At 38.2% G+C, this 21579-nt stretch overlaps 1 protein-coding gene across 1 annotated transcript in view; it reads left to right on the forward strand.

The window, feature by feature from the left end:
• SLCO5A1 (solute carrier organic anion transporter family member 5A1) overlaps positions 1-21579 on the forward strand; it is a 123188-nt gene that overhangs the window by 51175 nt on the left and 50434 nt on the right. Inside the window, exon 3 of the mRNA XM_036830374.1 lies at positions 1856-2073. Coding sequence (XP_036686269.1) covers positions 1856-2073 — 218 coding nt within the window. The remainder of the gene's footprint in view (positions 1-1855; positions 2074-21579) is intronic.

A 21579-nucleotide genomic window follows, 5' to 3' on the forward strand; every position in this document is an offset into this window, starting at 1 on the left:
TGAAGGCACAGCTCAAGAATTGCCCCTTATAGTCTGCTGCCTGCCCTCTTCTGGAGAGGGCATGAGAGGTCCAGGAAACTAAGGGGTTCAGGGGACTTGAATGCAGAGTTTGCAGAAAGAAATTCAAGAAAGGTAATGGCAGGGCTGGGTTAGTAAAGTCCTCATATGCAGCCAAGTACAAAAAGGGCCAGATATTATCATAGCTATGTCCCTGCAGACAGATGGCTCTGTTTTTAAAACACCTATCTCATTCAATTTATTTACTTAGGAAATTTTTTGAGTACCTAACCTGTGCTAGGCACTGGGTTCGTGATTAAATACTAAATCACTGAGATTGCTGGAAGTCTGCCCTGAGCAGTCTTCTAAAAATAAAACCTTTTTCTGATTGCTTTTATATCTTAATTGGATATAATGTTAAGTATCTTTGAAAATAGCACACTGGATTATTAATGACTGGTTCTAGGAATCATTCTCTCAGTTAAGCTGTGACCTTTAGCAGCTGATAACAGCATTTTAATACAAACACTTATTTTCTAAAAATGAATTTTCACTTTGCAGTTGGTCTGTATTCTTACTGGGTTATGTTCAACATGAATGCTTTGAATGCTGTTTGCGTTCTGATAACAATGGATGGGAAAGTATTGATACAGAGGCCAGAATCTGAGCGTTTATGAACTTGGAAACTTTGAGGACAGAGTTTGGAGTTGAGGAATCCTAGTTGGAAAGTTAGTGACCCTGTTAGGCAGGACCAGGGACCTCTATTTGCTAAGAAAAGGTTGAAAGGGGACTGAAAAATTGCCCTTGGGGAATTATGCAGGCAAGAAGCCCAATGCCTTAACACATGTTCTAATACAGGACTAGAATTAGAGATCTACTCTGTATTTGCTTCCTAGTTTCCTCAGCATGGCAACCTCAGATGAGTCTGAAGACAGAATCTCGATTCTGCATAGCTCAAGTTCCACTTCCCAAGTTCCAGATCAGTGCTACTCAAAGTGTGGTCCCCGTCCACTGCTGCCCACCAGCAGTTACTGGTCTGTGACAGAATATGGGCTGAAATTGAGAGTAAATACTGAGAAACTTAAAAAAAATTTTGACAGAGTAATTTTGTGTCTGACACATTGATTTCCCTTCTGAATTTTTATAACATTCATCTTCTATACCACATGATCTAACAATTGTATACATTCTTGCATTTCTTGGAATTGCTTGGAATCATTTCTTATATCTTTAGCTCGCTTTACAAGCAGATTGTAAGTTCTTGAAGGCAAAGATTGAGTGTAAATGTCTTCAGCTCCACTCATAACTTGGTTAAGTTTGGGAAGGCCAGCTAAGAAGGGTTAATACATTCTTAAGCGCTTGCAGAAAAATATTTGAATGCCGTCAGCAATTTGAAATACATTTCATACCAGATATTAATGGTTTTCTTCTAAGAAAAAAGTGTCCATATTGGTCCAGAAAGCATGCTATAGACTCTATATTATTTTTCTCTTAAATTTATGGGCTATTGATTTATTATAAGATGCACACTGTAGTAGGACTAACAATGTTAATTAGCAGAACTAACATATATGTGCTCAAAAATACTTGAATTGAATGAAATTCTAGTCAGGCAGCTGATTGTAATAGTCATTATAATACTAGTATAATTACTGCATAGATTTCTCATTTATACCGCAGAAAGGGAGGATTCCATACTATATTTTCTTAAGTTGTCTAACTTCTTACTGCTGTACACTTGATGAAGGTAAAAAGTTCTCTCTGGAGAAATTTATCACCACGAACTTCTACTTTGCTAATTTGTTCACACTCATAATACCAAAGCCATAAATGCTATTCACATTTCCCAATTTTTTAGGTGGAGTGGATTCCTCCTTTGTGCCATTGCAATGTTTCTTGTGATATTCCCAATGTTTACTTTTCCAAAAAAGCTTCCTCCTCGACACAAGAAAAAGAGAAAGAAAAAATACTCTCCTGATGTTGCTGGTGACGATGACGTTATGAAGGAGAAACCAAACAATTGTGAAGAAGTGGACAAAAAAGTTTCTTCTATAGGATTTGGAAAGGATGTCAGAGGTAATGTATATCTTTTGAATAAATACGTGCATGGCACTTCAGATCAGTGCTACTCAAAGTGTGGTCCCCAGCCACTGCTGCCCACCAGCAGTTACTGGTCTGTGACAGAATATGGGCTGAAATTGAGAGTAAATGTTGAGAAACTTAAAAAAAAATTTTGACAGTAATTATGTGTCTGTTGAATCTAATAACAACGATAAAAAATTGGACTTAAATTTTGTATGTTTTAAAATTTTCATTTTCTAGTAATTCATCTTTAATGTATCTTGCAAAAGTATCAGTAACAATAGACTAGAAATAATAATTAAAAAATAGTCCTTCGTCACAGATAGTTTGAGAAGCACTGATTTAGATTCTAAAGGTGAAGACTTCATACTGTAATTAGAGATGTCTGATTTTTAAAATAATTATTGCATTATACAATGGATGGTTTGTCTCAGGGAACCATGGGTTTGGTAGTGTGGCCTGATCCTTACATAAATATAAAACTTACCCCTAGGAAAGCATCTTGTTCAACAGTGGCTCTGTCAAAGCTTGAAAGTGGCCATGGAGAAGGGCAACCAGGGGATGGGTCTCCAAACCCAGCATAAAAACGTCCAGAGAGTTTCAGTGATGTGTACTGGTCTATTTTTTCATTTTTATCTCTCTTAAAAATAATGACTTTATTAGAGCCAGATTAGGCAATCTCAAATCTAAACAACTTAATCTTAACCAAGCCATTTTTGTTCCATATTCAATACCTCTGTTGAATGGCAATAAATCCCTTTATTCCAAGAAACCTATAATGCTACATTCCCATTAGTTCCTGTCTATTTCTTGAATTCTCTGAATTGATTTTTCTAACTTATGAAGTATAATACTTATCAAATGCTTACATCAGTTAAGGTTGTTTTAGGGTAAATTTACCTAGGCACATTATCATCTCATTTTGACTATGTATACAGTAAAGGCAAAGAGGAACCTTTCAGGCCTAGAAGGAAGTTACTAATATATTATGGAACTGTCCCTGCAGCCTAAGAATGGTTAGATTGGACTATTTTTAAAGACTATATTTGTTCAAAGCAGTGAAGTGACATTTCATTGGAAATGCTTCTTCCCAGTTAAGTTTTAGATTTGCCTTCCCCGCTCCCTTCTCATTATTTTGGGACAATGTGTACTTTTGGAACTGCCAAAATTACCTCTTCTGCTCTCATAACATAAAAGATTCTCTGGATGGTAGCTCTTACCCTGTGGACCAGTCCATCATTTTTCATGGATGCATGAGGGACCGTAATACTACCAAGGGAGTGACTTTTTTTTTTAAACAACCCAGTTGAGAGCAAAGTTGATGTTAAAAAATTTACAACATAGGAACAGACTAAGAGTTTTAATTTACAGAGAATATAAAGTAGACTCAAGGGGGGAAATAAAGGCTAAGCTAAAATGGTATATTTTATAGCTTAGAGGTAGATGGCTCGAATGTGGAATATATGCTCTGTTGGATAGTAGAGAAAAGGGAGAGAGAAGACGGATATGAAATACCAGCAGCGGACACAACCGTTGATGGGAATGAAGTCCTTGGAGGAGCCTGTGTGGACAATGCTTTCAGTGCCCCATCTGTACTGTGGGACCTCCCCGTTGTCAAGGTGGAGGACCTCCTAAAGGTCTGTGGGTCTTCTTTTGCCTGAAGGTCTTCTCTGTAGGCTGGGAAAGTGCTTGACTCCTGCCGATTTCAAGTGCCAAGGAATTAACACCCTGGCCTCCCACGCCTAAAGCCATCTTAACCAATGGCTGATAAACATCCCAGCTCCATCCCCTCATGGGTGAGACAATCCTGAGGTATGTCTCTACATCCTTTGTAAGCCGCCCTTTCTTCCTGTGCATCACGTCAACACTCCCATCCAGTGTTTCCTGAATCTCCCAAATAAACTGTTTGGCCTTGAATCCTTAACTCAACTCCTGCTTTTGGGGGAAAGCTCACTTAGGCAGGCAGGTTCAAAAGTGGTAAAAGCCATCACGGGATTTTAAAATTATTCTTCAGAATTGAATCTATGTACTATTTTATTGGATGTCTTCTTGTACTGCTAAGGATTGTTCTTCTCCCTCTTTTCTATGTTCAATTTGATGGTTCAGGATATTTTCTTTTAGAGGAAAGAATAAGAGGAGTCTTTTGACAGTGATGGGTAGTTGGTTTATAAAATCCATTTTCATTCTGGTTTTCTTGTCAGTATTTCTGATTAATTCTCAACTTTTTCACTCTATGCCTTGATTATGATGACTGATCTTACTTCGGCAGTGAACCTTCCTGATTAGGACGCAGAGCTGGTTTATTTTATTACTTCTACTTGCACTGGATTCTCTAATTGTATCTAGACTGGAACTTCCAGAGACACTTTCTTTTGTTAGAAAGGAATCCTGTTTAAATGGGAATATAAAGTGAAAATGTTGTGCTAAAAATTATTCAAGTGATATTGATGACATTGGAATAATGTTCAAATACAATATTTAAAATTAATTCACATATATCTTGCACATTTTGGTTTCTAATACCTTCACCTATAGGAAATGGCAGTCTAATATTTAATCTGATTTTCAAAAGGATCAATTGAATCTCTGGGAATCATTCCATCATGGACATAATTTGTATTACAAAGCTGAGATTCATTATTTAGGTCTTGAATGAAAGAGTGGTTGCTAAGATTTCATTTTGAGTTAAATCTGAGTTTGATTCCCAGATCTTCTTTTTCCTCGTCCTGTTTTTTGGAATAAGGCTCCTTTTAGTCTTTATTTTATATTTGAAATCTGTGCATCAATATTAGCTTCTTCAAAGAGAAGGTGGAAAGGTGGCCAAGTTAGTATTTCTTAGTTCCTAAAAACAAAAATGACTTACGCCATACAGAATGGTGCTCTTTGAGAAGTTTTATTGCAGAGAATGCAAGAAGAAAATACACTACACTTTCTACCCTCTGCCTCCACATTTGAATGATAGACATTGGGAAAATCTGACTCTGTGTTTCTAGATTCTTATTATAAATTATGCAGGAATAGGACTGTTTCAAAACACCACAAAGGAGAAAGTAGAATTTTTAGTGTGTCTGCATCACCTTCCCATAAAGAGATTAGCATTGATTGCTTCAACATCTTACCCATAAAAATAAACGGTTAAAATATTTAAGTGGATCAATTTTCCTGAGGTTTGAGGTCCAGCATTTAAAAAGCCTTCTAACTCTAACTGGATATTTTTCTAAACAGAAAGCTTTTGGTAGCAGTTAATCGTAAGAAAATGTTTATTCTATTTTATATTTTTCTCAAATTTATTTATTTATTTATTTATGGCTGTGTTGGGTCTTCGTTTCTGTGCGAGGGCTTTCTCTAGTTGTGGCAAGCGGGGGCCACTCTTCATCGCGGTGCGCGGGCCTCTCACTATCGCGGCCTCTCTTGTTGCGGAGCACAGGCTCCAGACGCACAGGCTCAGTAATTGTGGCTCACGGGCCCAGTTGCTCCGTGGCATGTGGGATCCTCCCAGACCAGGGCTCGAACCTGTGTCTCCTGCAATGGCAGGCAGATTCTCAACCACTGCGCCACCAGGGAAGCCCGAAAATGTTTATTTTTGTGTCCACTTTTAACCTTTTAAGCTTCATTACTTGGCATTATTAATTAGCATAAAGTATAACAGACTTTCTCTGCTAGACTTTTGTTTGTGTTCAAGTAGAATATATTTGTCATCCTAAGTAAAATAGCTACTCTGAGGTGATGCACTGATTTAAAGAGGCTATTGGAAGTTATAGAGTATTGATCACTAGAGGGTGATGTTGTCATCATTTAATTCAATGACTATTCACTCTGTAGAATCAGCTGTACCCCAAGCTGTGGCAGATCAGAAGATGAGTGAGCCATGGTTTGCCCTCAGAGAGCTTATAGTCCATTGAGGGAGACAGGACAAGTACAGATGGAAATATGCTAATGGCCAGAAAGGAAGATGGTGTGAGAGTCAGAGGCAGGCGAGGGAACATCTAGTTGGGGGATCAGGAGAGGTTTCATGGAGGAGGTGGGATTTGTGATGGACCTTGGAAGACTGGGAGAATGTCAGTAGGTGGAGGTGGGATGGTGTGGGTATTCCAGTCAGAGAGAGCAAAGGCAAGAAGGTCAGACTGGGGTGATGTATTTGAAAATGCAGTGTACTGAGCTAGTGTATTGTGGTTGGTGTGTTGGATGTGCATGGTGGAAGCCTGGGAGGTAAGGTTGGGAGGGTAAGGTGGGACCATATTGTGCGTAGAGAGTTCTAACCTTAACTGAGTTTGGCCCAGATGAGCAGTGGGGAGGTTTGAGCAGCCTTTGGCAAGCACTCTATTAGGTAGATGAGGGAGGGAAGGGAGTGGAATGGAAGGAGGGCGCCCAGCTAGAAAGCTACCGACAGAGCCCGAGAGAGGTGATGATGGTTTTGCTTAGTACAGATGGAAAGGACAGTAGCGTGCTAAATTGTTTTTTTTTTTTTTTTCGGCCACGCTGGGATGGGATCTTAGCTCCCTGACCAGGATCTAACCCATGCCCCCTGCAATGGAAACGCAGAGCCCTAACCACTGGACCGCCAGGGAATTCCCTCCTTGTCCCCTTTCAGTTGCTTTCAACTCTGCAGCCAGAAGGATCCTGTTGAAATGCCACTCCTCTGCTTAAAGCTTCTGTGGCCTCCCAGTCTAACCCCTGCCTGCCCCCATATCATTCTTGCAATCCCATTTGTTCATTCTACTAATCCCATTTGTTCATTCTACTTCAACCACATTGGGCTCATCACTGGTCCTCAAATCCGCCAGCACACTCTCACCTCAGGGCCTTTGCTCTTGCCATTCCCGTGTGGGGAATGCTGTCTCCCACACCCTCTTGCCTCCTTCAGGGTATTACTCAAATGGTCCCTTTTCAATGAGGCCTTGCTTGGCCACCATATTTAAAAATTTCTACCTTCCTCTCCAAAGCTTATCTCTTCCTCTGCTTTATTTTTCTCCTTAGCACTCATCACTATGTAGTATACTATGTATTTTACTTATCTTATTTATAGTCTCAGTAATGAGAAAGTAAGCTCCATGAAGGCAAGGACTTTTTGTCCGTCATGTTCCCTGATAAATTCCCACCATCTAGTAGATACTCAGTAAATATTTGAAGACTGAATTATTGAATGATGAGGAGGGAAGGAAGAGGTTGTGTCTATAGAATGTGGCAACTGCTATGGGAATGATGGGGAGGGAGGTACCAAAGTCGGTTTCAGGGTTTCAACCTCAGATGATGGAGAGAGGAATAGAGGGGCAGAGGGAATCAATTCTGAATTTGAGTTGCCTAAGAACAAAGAACCATTGCATGTGGCTCTTTGCTAGGTGTTTTAAAACCTAGTATAGCATGGAATATGTTAGAGGCAATACTTGACTCAGCAAAGAGAGATCACCAAAAGCCACGTGCCTGGGACATGCCATCTTAGCCTCTTGTGTTTTGCCTTTGCTCTTTTGCTGAATTGCACTTTAGCTTTAGGTTTGCAGCTTCTACTGAAAGCTGTTGCTTGAATTCCCCATATTTGCCATAAGAGCATTGTTCAGTGGCCTTTATATAAAACCCTATTTCTTGAGAACAGAGTTCTCACACTTCGCCTACCTAGGAAGCACCACGGGGGCTTCTGAAAACCCAGAGTGCTGGACCCCAGCCCAGAGTGTCTGATTCAGGAAGCCTGAGGTGTGGCCTGAGAATCTGCATTTTAACAAGTTCTCAGGTGATACTGATGCTGATGGTCCAAGGACCACACTGTGAGAATCACTGCTCTAGAACATAGTTAAGAAAAGCTTTGTTTTCCACAAGGAAATTAGAATGTTTCTGCTAATGATGATTATACAACTTTCTGCTTTGGTGGCCAGGAAACTGAGGGTCAAATTTGAAGCCCAGGAAGAATCTCACAGAAATATTTAATTCTTTTCTCTGGCTTTGACGTTCTGCTCTATTTACATCTTCTCTATTTCTTTTTTTTCAAGGAAATATGATGAATTTATTTTTCTTTTTTTAATTGAAGTATTGATATAGTTGATTTACAATATTACATTAGTTTTGTGTGTGCAATATAGTGATTCAATATCTTTATAGATTATACTCCATTTAAAGTTATTACAAAATAATAGCTATATTTCCCTGTGCTGCATAATATATCCTTGTTGCTTATTTATTTTATACACAGTAGTTTGTATCTCTTAATCCCATATACCTATCTTGCCCCTGCCCCCTTTCCTATTCCCACTGGTAACCAGTGGTTTGTCCTTTGTATCTGTGAGTCTGTTTCTGTTTTGCTATATGCATTTTTTTGTTTTACACTTTAGATTCCACATATAAGTGATTACAGAGTATTTGTCTTTCTCCATCTGACTTATTTTACTAAGAATAATACCCTCTAGGTCCATCCATGTTGCTGCAAATGGCAGAATCTTATTCTTTTTCATGGCTGAGTAGTGTTCCATTGTAAACATATGCCACATCTTTATCCATTCATCTCATCTTCTCTATATCTATTTCTTTGTTTCATTTCTCTTTTACATTTATTTTGTTGTACCTTCAGCTTCAGAGGCAAAATGTAAATGGTAACAGGCATGGCAAAGAATTCCTAAAAAAGAAAACACTTTTCAAATACTCAGTGCAAATTAACTGTGGGACTACTACTCATCAGAGTAGTATCTACTTAGAAATATATATAAACACTCATTAGATGTAAACAAGCAGGATTGTACTATGGCCAGTAACCACTAATAATGTATTCTGGGCCCCAGTGGCCGCCGTTTCTGTCCACTGTTGGCAGGTGAGTGGGTCAGGAGCTCTGTGTGCCCACCCAGAGGTGACTGTGGTGTGCCAGGGTCATCCAATTCCTTTTGCTCTTTTACTGGCACACAGGGAACACCCTTTGTCAGTATGCTGTGGGGTGGGGGAAGAAACTGGAATACTTTAATGGGGACTTGTGATTGGGGAACCCAGGGACATCATTAGTTCCAAAGAAAATGGGCAGGAAATGGGGGCACTTGGGGTCCTGTGTTGTCCATGTTACATGCGAAGAGCAACTTTGGTTTTGCTTTTACAGGAAGACGTGACTAAAAATAGTTTGATGCTCCTTTGTAATACGCATCGTAAAGTTGTATCTGCTACATGTCCATGAAATATACAAGAGGGTGCAAGATTTACAGGCCATAAAGGAGGTTATTGAGGTTTTCACTGCATGGTGATGGTATGTTTCCACCAGCTTTTTGATGCATCTGAAGGCTTAAAAGTATATAAATAATAAGAACTAAAAGATTGGAGGTAAAGGAAATTTCGTGGAGAGATGTTAAAGAAAGCGATTCCAGGATTTTAATTTATGGAGGTGACTGAGTGATGGTATGGAGAGGTCAATGCCATTGAAGGAAGAATTTATTCCTTACATTTCCCAAGAGAAGGGGGCACACCATGCCATATGGGGCCACAGGGGAAGCACCAGGTTCTGGTCAGGAAACAAAAGACAGGAGTGAGGGGAAAGCCAAGGCCAGAACCCTTATTGGGGTTTCCATGGGAAAGACAAGGCAGGACAGAGTAAACAGCTTACCACTGGCTAGTCTGAGTGATTCCAGCAGACTCTGGGCTGTAGGGGTGGTTTCTAGTTGTCTGGGTGGTTTAGGGCAGGGGAAATACTGGCTTGGTGTGTGAGAATTAGATAACAAGGTGGTTGATCATATAAACTCAGGATTGGTTGGTTTCCATATAAAAGTTGTGCTCCCAGCTGAGCCCTTGCTATATCTAAGCACTGGTAGTCCAGTCTCTTCCCAGCCAGCAAGCTTTTTAAGATGTCAAAACATTATAAAATACAGAGAAAAAGTGATTAATATAAAGCTTAAGGGAAAAAAGAAGCTTCTGTATTACAGCCAGAGGTACACTCTTACCTGGCCCGATTCCACTATACTTATTATATGGAGCTCCCACTGCCTTTCTTTCCACCACTTTCCCTCTCCCCATCCTCTGGATGGCCTTTCCCAAGCCCTTGAGGCTGAGGCTTAGGTTCAGCCCTGTATTTTGGCATCATGTTATTTTATAAATATCTCCACATTCTACGTAACAATGACCCCCCACTCTGGTGTTTCCATTTTTACCCATGGTCTCCTTGTCTTTGCCCAATGGGAATTCTGTGCCTGGTTTGACTTAGTTCACGTAAGCCACCTTTCTTTGCTTGTTCAGTTGATATTTCCCTCAAATTTTACTTTGATTTAAGAAATTGGCATTACCTAAGACTTTCAGGAAAGGACTAGACTGGTTCCCAAGTATCATTCTAATTATTGAGATAGATGGCTGGCAATGTCTATCTTAAGAAAATTTCTCTTTCTTTGCTTCTTTTCCTCTTTCACAAATATCTTTATTAAGCAACTACTACAGGATGAAGAATTCAGAATACATATATGAAAAGTTACAGTTCTTGCCTCAAAGGGAGCTAGAAAGGAAAATAGGCATAATAAAATGTAAGTCTTAAAATGGAGGTATATAACTTCTGAGGAAGTTGAAGGAAAAGGAGGAAGGAATTCCTAAGTTAGCGGCCTGAGTCAGGGAAGACTTCTCTAGGAGGATGACATATTGCTGCATCCTTTTAAATTTGAAGTTTTTTTGGGGGCAGGGGGTGGAATATAAAAGCAATGCATGTTTATGGTTGAAAATTTAGAAAGTATTTAAAAAAAAAAAAAAGGTGAATTCCAACCTCATCCCTGAATTAAATGATTAAATTTTTTTATAATAAAAAAGTATATTTTGAAACTGGACAGAGGTGGTGATTGCATACCATTGTGAATGTACTAAATGTCACTGAATTGTTGACTTTAAGAGTTAAATTTATGTTATGTGAACTTCACCTCAAAAAATTATTTTTAAAAAGGTGTTTATTTTAATTTAAATGTAAGGAAAATAAACTGAATGGGCACTAAACTTCAGATAAATCCGTTTTTTTTTTTTTTTTCCACAAGAAGAGATATTATTTCCAAAAATATCTATGTCAGGAAAATTATAAAAAGTATTAATAGGGGTCAGTATGTTTGGTTGGTACTTAATGTTTATAATTTATACCTGGGTATAAATGTATGTTTCCAGGTAATAAAATCTAGTCAACAACTTTATAGTAATAATAATTCAACTGTTTTGTATAATAATAAACCAAACACTACCCCTCATCCTACTCTCAGTTTAATTTAAAAACATGCTATACTCCAATAAGAATTTAAAAAAATAAATAAAAGTAACCACCACCTCCCCAATTCCATAGAACTGTACATGAACAGAAAAATTAATTTTATTAATTGCTAATTTATTTTTAAAAAATGGATGACTGGGACTTCCCTGGTGGCGCAGTGGTTAAGAATCCGCCTGCCAAATGCAGGGGACATGGGTTCAATGCCTGGTCTGGGAAGACCCCACGTGCCACGGAGCAACTCGGCCCATGCACCACAACTACTGAGCCTGTGCTCTAGAGCCCGTGTGCCACAACTACTGAAGCCCATGCACCACAACTACTGAGCCCGCGTGATGCAACTACTGAAGCCCGCGCCCCTAGAGCCCGTGCTCCACAATAAGAGAAACCACCACAGTGAGAAACCCGCGCACCACACGGAAGAGTAGCCTCTGTTCGCCACAACTAGAGAAAGCCTGCGTGCAGCAATGAAGACCCAACACAGCCAAAAAGAAATTTAAAAACTTAAGAAAAATAAAAATAAAAATAGATTAAAAAATGATGACAAAAGAACAAGATTGAAAGCTTATGTCTACTTTAAAAGGGCTCTGTAGAAGAACTTAAAGTGGATGTGGAAATAAGATATCAGCAGGTAAAAACAAATACAAACAACATATCACGGGGAAGGAATTTTCTTGCAACCAGAAAAATATCAGAAAATAAATGGAAAGTTAAAAAATGTGCTAGAGCAGAAGCAAGAAGAACTATAATCCTGCAGCCTGTGGAGCAAAAACCACATTCACAGAAAGATAGACAAGATGAAAAGGCAGAGGGCTATGTACCAGATGAAGGAACAAGATAAAACCCCAGAAAAACAACTAAATGAAGTGAGATAGGCAACCTTCCAGAAAAAGAATTCAGAATAATGATAGTGAAGATGATCCAGGACCTCGGAAAAAGAATGGAGGCAAAGATCGAGAAGATGCAAGAAATGTTTAACAAAGACCTAGAAGAATTAAAGAACAAACAAACAGAGATGAACAATACAATAACTGAACTGAAAACTACACTAGAAGGAATCAATAGCAGAATAACTGAGGCAGAAGAACGGATAAGTGACCTGGAAGACAGAATGGTGGAATTCACTGCTGCGGAACAGAATAAAGAAAAAAGAATGAAAAGAAATGAAGACAGCCTAAGAGACCTCTGGGACAACATTAAATGCAACAACATTCGCATTATAGGGGTGCCAGAAGGAGAAGAGAGAGAGACAGGACCCAAGAAAATAAACAAAGAGATTATAGTTGAAAACTTCCCTAACATGGGAAAGGAAATAGCCACCCAAGTCCAGGAAGCGCAGAGAGTCCCATACAGGATAAACCCAAGGAGAAACACGCCGAGACACGTAGTAACCAAACTGGCAAAAATTAAAGACAAAGAAAAATTATTAAAAGCAGCAAGGGAAAAATGACAAATAACATACAAGGGAACTCCCATAAGGTTAACAGCTGATTTCTCAGCAGAAACACAACAAGCAAGTAGGGAGTGGCATGATATACTTAAAGTGATGAAAGGGAAGAACCTACAACCAAGATTACTGTACCTGGCAAGGATCTCATTCAGATTCGATGCAGAAATCAAAAGCTTTACAGACAAGCAAAAGCTAAGAGAATTCAACACCACCAAACCAGCTCTACAACAAATGCTAAAGGAAGTTCTCTAAGTGAGAAACACAAGAGAAGAAAAGGACCTACAAAAACAAACCCAAAACAGTTAAGAAAATGGTAATAGGAGCATACATATCGATAATTACCCTAAACGTGAATGGATTAAATGCTCCAACCAAAAGACACAGGCTTGCTGAATGGATACAAAAACAAGACCCATATATATGCTGTCTACAAGAGACCCACTTCAGACCTAGGGACACATTCAGACTGAAAGTGAGGGGATGGAAAAAGATATTCCATGCAAATGGCAATCAAAAGAAAGCTGGAGTAGCAATACTCATATCAGGTAAAATAGACTTTAAAATAAAGAATGTTACAAGAGACAAGGAAGGACACTACATAATGATCAGGGGGTCAATCCAAGAGGAAGATACAACAATTATAAATATATATGCACCCAACATAGGAGCACCTCAATACATAAGGCAACTGCTAACAGCTATAAAAGAGGAAATCGACAGTAACACAATAATAGTGGGGGACTTTAACACCTCACTTACACCAATGGAAGATCATCCAAAATGAAAATAAATAAGGAAACAGAAGCTTTAAATGACACAATAGATCAGATAGATTTAATTGATATTTATAGGATATTCCATCCAAAAACAGCAGATTACACTTTCTTCTCAAGTGCACACGGAACATTCTCCAGGATAGATCACATCTTGGGTCACAAATCAAGCCTCAGTAAATTTAAGAAAATTGAAATCATATCAAGCATCTTTTCTGACCACAATGCTATGAGATTAGGAATGAAATACAGGGAAAAAAACGTAAAAAACACAAACACATGGAGGCTAAACAATACGTTACTAAATAACCAAGAGATCACTGAAGAAATCAAAGAGGAAATAAAAAAATACCTAGAGACAAATGACAATGAAAACACGACGATCCAAAACCTATGGGATGCAGCAAAAGCAGTTCTAAGAGGGAAGTTTATAGCTATACAAGCCTACCTCAAGAAACAAGAAAAATCTCAAATAAACAATCTAACCTTACACCTAAAGGAACTAGAGAAAGAAGAACAAAAAAAAAAAACTCCCAAAGTTAGCAGAAGGAAAGAAATCATAAAGATCAGAGCAGAAATAAATGAAATAGAAACAAAACAATACAAAGATCAATAAAACTAAAAGCTGGTTCTTTGAGAAGATGAACAAAACCATTGATAAACCATTAGCCAGACTCATCAAGAAAAAGAGGGAGAGGACTCAAATCAATAAAATTAGAAATGAAAAAGGAGAAGTTACAACAGACACCGCAGAAATACAAAGCATCCTAAGAGACTACTACAAGCAACTCTATGCCAATAAAATGGACAATCTGGAAGAAACGGACAAATTCTTAGAAAGGTATAACCTTCCAAGACTGAACCAGGAAGAAATAGAAAATATGAACAGACCAATCACAAGCAATGAAATTGAAACTGTGATTAAAAATCTTCCAACAAACAAAAGTCCAGGACCAGATGGCTTCACAGGTGAATTCTATCAAATATTTAGAGAAGAGCTAACACCCATCCTTCTCAAACTCTTCCAAAAAATTGCAGAGGAAGGAACACTCCCAAACTCATTCTATGAGGCCACCATCACCCTGATACCAAAACCAGACAAAGATACTACAAAAAAAGAAAATTAGACCAATATCACTGATGAATATAGAGGCAAAAATCCTCAACAAAATACTAGCAAACAGAATCCAACAACACATTAAAAGGATCATACACCATGATCAAGTGGGATTTATCCCAGGGATGCAAGGATTCTTCAATACACGCAAATCAATCAATGTGATACACCATATTAACAAAGTGAAGAATAAAAACCATATGATCATCTCAATAGATGCAGAAAAAGCTTTTGACAAAATTCAACAGCCATTTATGATAAAAACTCTCCAGAAAGTGGGCATAGAGGGAACCTACCTCAACATAATAAAGGCCATATACGACAAACCCACAGCAAACATCATTCTCAATGGTGAAAAACTGAAACCATTTCCTCTAAGATCAGGAACAAGACAATGATGTCCACTCTCACCACTATTATTCAACATAGTTTTGGAAGTCCTAGCCACGGCAATCAGAGAAGAAAAAGAAATAAAAGGAATACAAATTGGAAAAGAAAAACTGAAACTGTCACTGTTTGCAGATGACATGATACTATACATAGAGAATTCTAATGATGCCACCAGAAAACTACTAGAGCTAATCAATGAATTTGGTAAAGTTGCAGGATACAAAATTAATGCACAGAAATCTCTTGCATTCCTATACACTAATGATGAAAAATCTGAAAGAGAAATTAAGGAAACACTCCCATTTACCATTGCAACAAAAAGAATAAAATACCTAGGAATAAACCTACCTAGGGAGACAAAAGACCTGTATGCAGAAAACTATAAGACACTGATGAAAGGAATTAAAGATGATACCAACAGATGGAGAGATATACAATGTTCTTGGATTGGAAGAATCAATATTGTGAAAATGACTATACTACCCAAAGCAATCTACAGATTCAATGCAATCCCTATCAAATTACCAATGGCATTTTTTACAGAACTAGAACAAAAAATCTTAAAATTTGTATGGAGACACAAAAGACCCCAAATAGCCAAAGCAGGCTTGAGGGAAAAAAACGGAGGTGGAGGAATCAGACTCCCTGACTTCAGACTATACTATAAAGCTACAGTAATCAAGACAATATGGTACTGGCCCAAAAACAGAAACATAGATCAATGGAACAAGATAGAAAGCCCAGAGATAAACCCATGCACCTATGGTCAACTAATCTATGACAAAGGAGGCAAGGATATACAATGGAGAAAAGACAGTCTCTTCAATAAGTGGTGCTGGGAAAACTGGACAGCTACATGTAAAATAATGAAATTAGAACACTCCCTAACACCATACACAAAAATAAACTCAAAATGGATTAGAGACCTAAATGTAAGACTGGACACTGTAAAACTCTTAGAGGAAAACATAGGCAGGACACTCTTTGACATAAATCACAGCAAGATCTTTTTTGATCCACCTCCTAGAGTAATGGAAATAAAAACAAAAATAAACAAATGGGACCTAATGAAACTTCAAAGCTTTTGCACAGCAAAGGAAACCATAAACAAGACGAAAAGGCAACCCTCAGAATGGGAGAAAATATTTGCAAATGAATCAATGGGCAAAGGATTAATCTCCAAAATATATAAACAGCTCATGCAGCTCAATATTAAAAAAACAAACAACCCAATCCAAAAATGGGCAGAAGACCTAAATAGACATTTCTCCAAAGAAGACATACAGATGGCCAAGAAGCACATGAAAATCTGCTCAACAGCACTAATTATTAGAGAAATGCAAATCAAAACTACAATGAGGTATCACCTCATACCAGTTAGAATGGGCATCATCAGAAAATCTACAAAAAACAAATGCTGGAGAGGGTGTGGAGAAAAGGGAACCCTCTTGCACTGTTGGTGGGAATGTAAATTGATACAGCCACTATGGAGAACAGTATGGAGGTTCCTTAAAAAACGAAAAATAGAATTACCATATGATCCAGCAATCCCACTACTGGGCATATACACAGAGAAAACCATAATTCAAAAAGACACATGCACCCCAATGTTCACTGCAGCACTCTTTACAATAGCCAGGTCATGGAAGCAACCTAAATTCCCATTGACAGATGAATGGATAAAGAAGATGTGGTACATATATACAATGGAATATTACTCAGCCATAAAAAGCAACGAAATTGGGTCATTTGTTGAGACGTGGATGGATCTAGAGACTGTCATACAGAGTGAAGTAAGTCAGAAAGAGAAAAACAAATATCGTATATTAACGCATATATGTGGAACCTAGAAAAATGGTACAGATGAACCGCTTTGCAGGGCAGAAATTGAGACACAGATGCAGAGAACAAACATATGGACACCAAGCGGGGAAAACGGCGGGGGGTGGTGGTGGTGGTGTGCTGAATTGGGCGATTGGGATTGACATGTATACACTGATGTGTATAAAATTGATGACTAATAAGAACCTGCTGTATAAAAAATATATATATATATATGCTAAAACAAATTAGCATATAGATATTATTATTCATAATTATGAGTTTGAATCTTGAAGAACATGTCAAATTATGCTATGGATTTCCAGTGATATCAGTTAATACATAGGAAATATTCAAAGCTTTATCACTTATAAAGGCAATTGCCCAGTTATCTGAAAAATTCAAGCATACAAACTATTTCTCTCCCCGATAGGCTGGATAAAGCCAATATTGTATATCTCCTCCTTGTTCTTTTGTTCACATTTTAATTTTTCTTTTAATGGGATTTTTAGTTTATAATCTTATCTAAATCCCTTTAGGATTCTTTAGCTTTAAAGAGCCCCACTTTAAAAAAGATGGTCTATTTGGTCCTTCACATTTTTCTGTGGTTTTGCTAAGTCCACCACCACATGGACTACCCTTAATTTTATGACATATGCTTCCTTAATACCTAACTCTCTCCCCGGGAGGAAATCAGGCATCTTTGGAACAGACTTCATTTTCTCATAAGTATATGGATATTGTTTTAGTACAAATTATTGCCGTGAAGTAATAAAAAATGTTAATAAATAAATACATTCCGAGAATATTTTTTGAGTGCCCACTGAATGCCAGATCTGTGCTAGGAGCTGGACATACAAAGATATACCAAGGTCCTGCCTTCATGGCATTTACATTCTCTTGAAAGAAGCAGATGGGAAAACATGTGCAGCTACAAAAGAACTGATGAGTATGGATGGCCAGGAACAGCGGGTGGTGGGAGGGCGGAGAAGGGGCACTTCTGTCTGTCTGGAGGGGCTGTGACAGCTTTCTCCAGGAGGGGATTAATCTCGATACTCAATGGATGAGCTTGACATTTGCCGATCGGACTTGTGGGGAATACAGTTAATAGCACAGAGATAAGAAAGACCCTGTTGTAGCACAAGGGGGTAACTGTTCTGATAACTGAGAGACTGTACGTGTCGAAAGTAATGCAGCTTACCTTTTCCATGAAGATATGTAAAGATCACACACGTGAGTTAATTCACATTACAAACATGCAAACTATACAAAAGAGTATATTCACAAGAATCTTTTTTTATTTCTCTTTCCCAATCTTACTCCCATTCACAGCATTTCTTGGCATTATATATATTGAAATGTATACCTTCTACCATATATAAATCCATTGTTTTAGTTTGTTTTTTACCTAAATATTATATATATATTTATGCACACAGGCATATGTATATTTCTACAGCAGCTTGCTTTATTCATTAACAAAAATATTTCTTGGAGTTCCTTTTATGCTAGTAGATAAAGCTCCATTTCATTTTTTTTTTTTTTTTTGATAAATTTATTTATTTATTTATTTATTTTTGGCTGTGTTGGGTTTTCGTTTCTGTGCGTGTGCTTTCTCTAGTTGCGGCTAGCAGGGGCTACTCTTCATCGCGGTGCGCGGGCTTCTCATTGTTGTGGCTTCTCTTGTTGCGGAGGACAGGCTCTAGACGCGCAGGCTCAGTAGTTGTGCCTCACGGGTTTAGTTGCTCGGAGGCATGTGGGATCTTCCCAGACCAGGGCTCGAACCCGTGTCCCCTGCACTGGCAGGCAGATTCCCAACCACTGCTCCACCAGGGAAGCCCACCATTTCATTTTTAACTACTACATAGTATTTCATTATACGGCTGTGCCATAGTTTATGTAAACGTTTCCCATTGATGGACATTTTTTTTTCCCTTAAATTTTTGCTCTTATAAATAATGCTGTAATGAAAATGCACATACATCTTGAAGCATATATATGGCAAGTTCTGTGAAATAAATGCCTAGATTCAAAAATGAGACTTTTCTCTCTTTCTTGAGAGATGGCTGGATAGGTACTGAGCCCGCACCTCTGGGCTGTCTGGCTCCTTTGGAGATCATTTCTGTTTGTTCCCCAATCCAGAGTCCCTGGGAGTGTCTGACCTGGTGGCCTTATCCCTTATGCCTTTTTAGCTGTATTATTTCCTGTTTCATAATGAGGCTGGAAGAACAGATGTCCCATATCATGTACCAATTCCTCTGCTGTGGGTGTCAGGCCAGAGAGCTGGCATCTCAGAAGTGCGCCTACTCAGGGAAGTGTTAGTTGGGTGAAGTGGAAACTATAATTTAGGACTATATTGCAGGTACTTTATACATTTAGTAGACTTCAGGGTCTTAACAAAGAATACCATTATTCCAGTCAATAAAAAATGCAAATCATTTATTTTAAGCAGTTTTTGAAACAGGAGTCATAGGTTGGGGGTATTTCTTATAAGGATATTTGTGTATGGGTATGTTTTTAGATTCTTTATTAAATTTCCTTATCCTAGTTGAAAAACTAAAAAAAAAACCCAGATCTATTTAATAAAGGGGATGAGTTCTAATCAGTCATCAATTTTTCCTATATTGCTGAATGGCTATTTCCAGTTCATTTCAAAAGCAGTTCAACTTTCTTTTCTTCTCCATCCCTTGTTTATAACATTCATTTGTCATTTTTGTCATTTTATAGACCTACCAAGAGCAGCTGTCAGGATCTTAAGCAACATGACATTCCTTTTTGTGAGTTTGTCATACACAGCTGAGAGTGCCATTGTAACTGCTTTCATTACCTTCATTCCCAAGTTCATCGAGTCACAGTTTGGTATTCCAGCTTCCAATGCCAGCATCTACACTGGTAAGGCACTGCCATTAGAACTCCTTGAAACCATGATCATTTTTGACCACTAAACTAAAATGCAATGAGTAAAGAGAAAGTTTGTTCTAACATCAAGGTGTTAAATTCAAGTTCATGAAGAGCAATCTTCCCCCACCTCAGATTTTAGGAGGAGGAAGTCTTTGAATGTTTTCTCTTCGATTCAGATTGTACTAAAGTGTAACATTTTCACCAACTGTGTTTTGGAAAAGGGAGAACTTTGCATATTTGTGTTTTTACGGTTCTCAGTTCAAAAGAATGAAATGGGCAAACTTAAATCTGAATAAATCTTTTCATGGTCTGACATGAGTCTGAAAGTGTTAAATTAAAAAAAATTGATGATCTGAAATATACATCATCTTCATGGATTTTCCATTCATAAATGTGAACAGGTTTTAATTGCATTACTGGAGGTGCTTGAAGTTAGAAAGGCAATCTATGAATTTTGTTTTAGATGATGTTTTGTGTTGGTACCTAGACCCATAATACTTAGTGCTCAAATCTTTTTTTTTCCATAGTAAATTGGGTGCTCAGAAATGTGGGGACATGAATTCTCAGATATTGGGATTTTCAGTGTATTATATCATGTAATATCCTGGATGTTTCCTTAGTGATTTCAAAGATGGTCAAATGACTGTATCTACCTAAGGCTCAATTTATTAATAAAGTATATTTAAGCAGTTAAGTGGAGAATTACAAGAGCTTTTGCAATGGCCGGCTCCCACTTTTCTCCTCCACGTCCACATTCAAACCCAGCAAGCTTGGATTATCTGAAAATTAGCAGACAAAATTATATTATTGTATTGATAGAAAGAGAAGTTGAACTATTTGGGTAATCATTTTGTTCTCTATTTCATTTTGCCCATAAAAAGACATACATATTGGGTTGTGGGTCCATGATAGCAAATCTTTTTATAAAGAGTATACTGCTATGGACATTGTAATTGTCACCTATAAATCTGTTTTTTTCTGTTGGTTTTAAATAATATATGTTTTGCTTATATTAAGGTAAAATTTACAGATCACATTATAATTTGGTTGTCAGAAATCCTGAACATCCCATTTTTTGTTTAATTCTTACACTAACCTTTGTTGAGCAACAATTCTTGGACAGGGAAACCACGAGTTGTCTTGTTGTTAGATCTGAAGCCATGTAACTGTCAAATGTGGTCTCAGTATTTCCCACGCTAAGTTTCAGTATTAGAGGTGTTACTGGAAAGAAGGTTCATAGTCAAATAAATTTGGGGCTTGCTGAGTTAAACAAAATATTACAGAATCCTTTGCTGCTGGACTTTTCATAACCCTTAATATACCAATGTGCATTGTGAAACTCCCAAAGGAAAGTTCAAAGTACAGTCTCTCCCAAATTTATTTGACCATGAAATCTGACTTCTTTAAGGCATTCTTTCTCATGAATAGTGTTCTTCAGGACACACATCAGGAATCACTCTTAGTCCAGCCTGTGTGTCGCTCGCTGTTCCAGCCAGGCCAGGGAGCAGAGCCTTCTGAATCATCCCATTTCCCTCCAGATGCACCATTTGGACCTCGAGAGTTACCAGGCTGTGGTCCAGTGCTGAGCTGGGTAGGAATTGATGCATATTGAACCCATATTGACCAAGGCCATCTCTTAATTACTGGTCGAGGTAGAGGCTAGATAGACAACTTTCTGTGGACCTGGGGTCTTTGGCTGCAGAGTTCCACAGAGACGTGGTCAAGGCAGTGGTCACTGAGTGTGGCCTCCTTGGTGAAGAGGGTAAACGATTGAATAAAACTAAATCACGGAATTTGTTCATCCCATGTTCCAACATCTGGGTTAAAAAGAAGCAGTATCACACAGTGCCAATGCCATTCT

Source organism: Balaenoptera musculus, chromosome 17 (genome assembly GCF_009873245.2).
Source record: "Balaenoptera musculus isolate JJ_BM4_2016_0621 chromosome 17, mBalMus1.pri.v3, whole genome shotgun sequence".
Classification (NCBI taxonomy): Eukaryota; Metazoa; Chordata; class Mammalia; order Artiodactyla; family Balaenopteridae; genus Balaenoptera; species Balaenoptera musculus.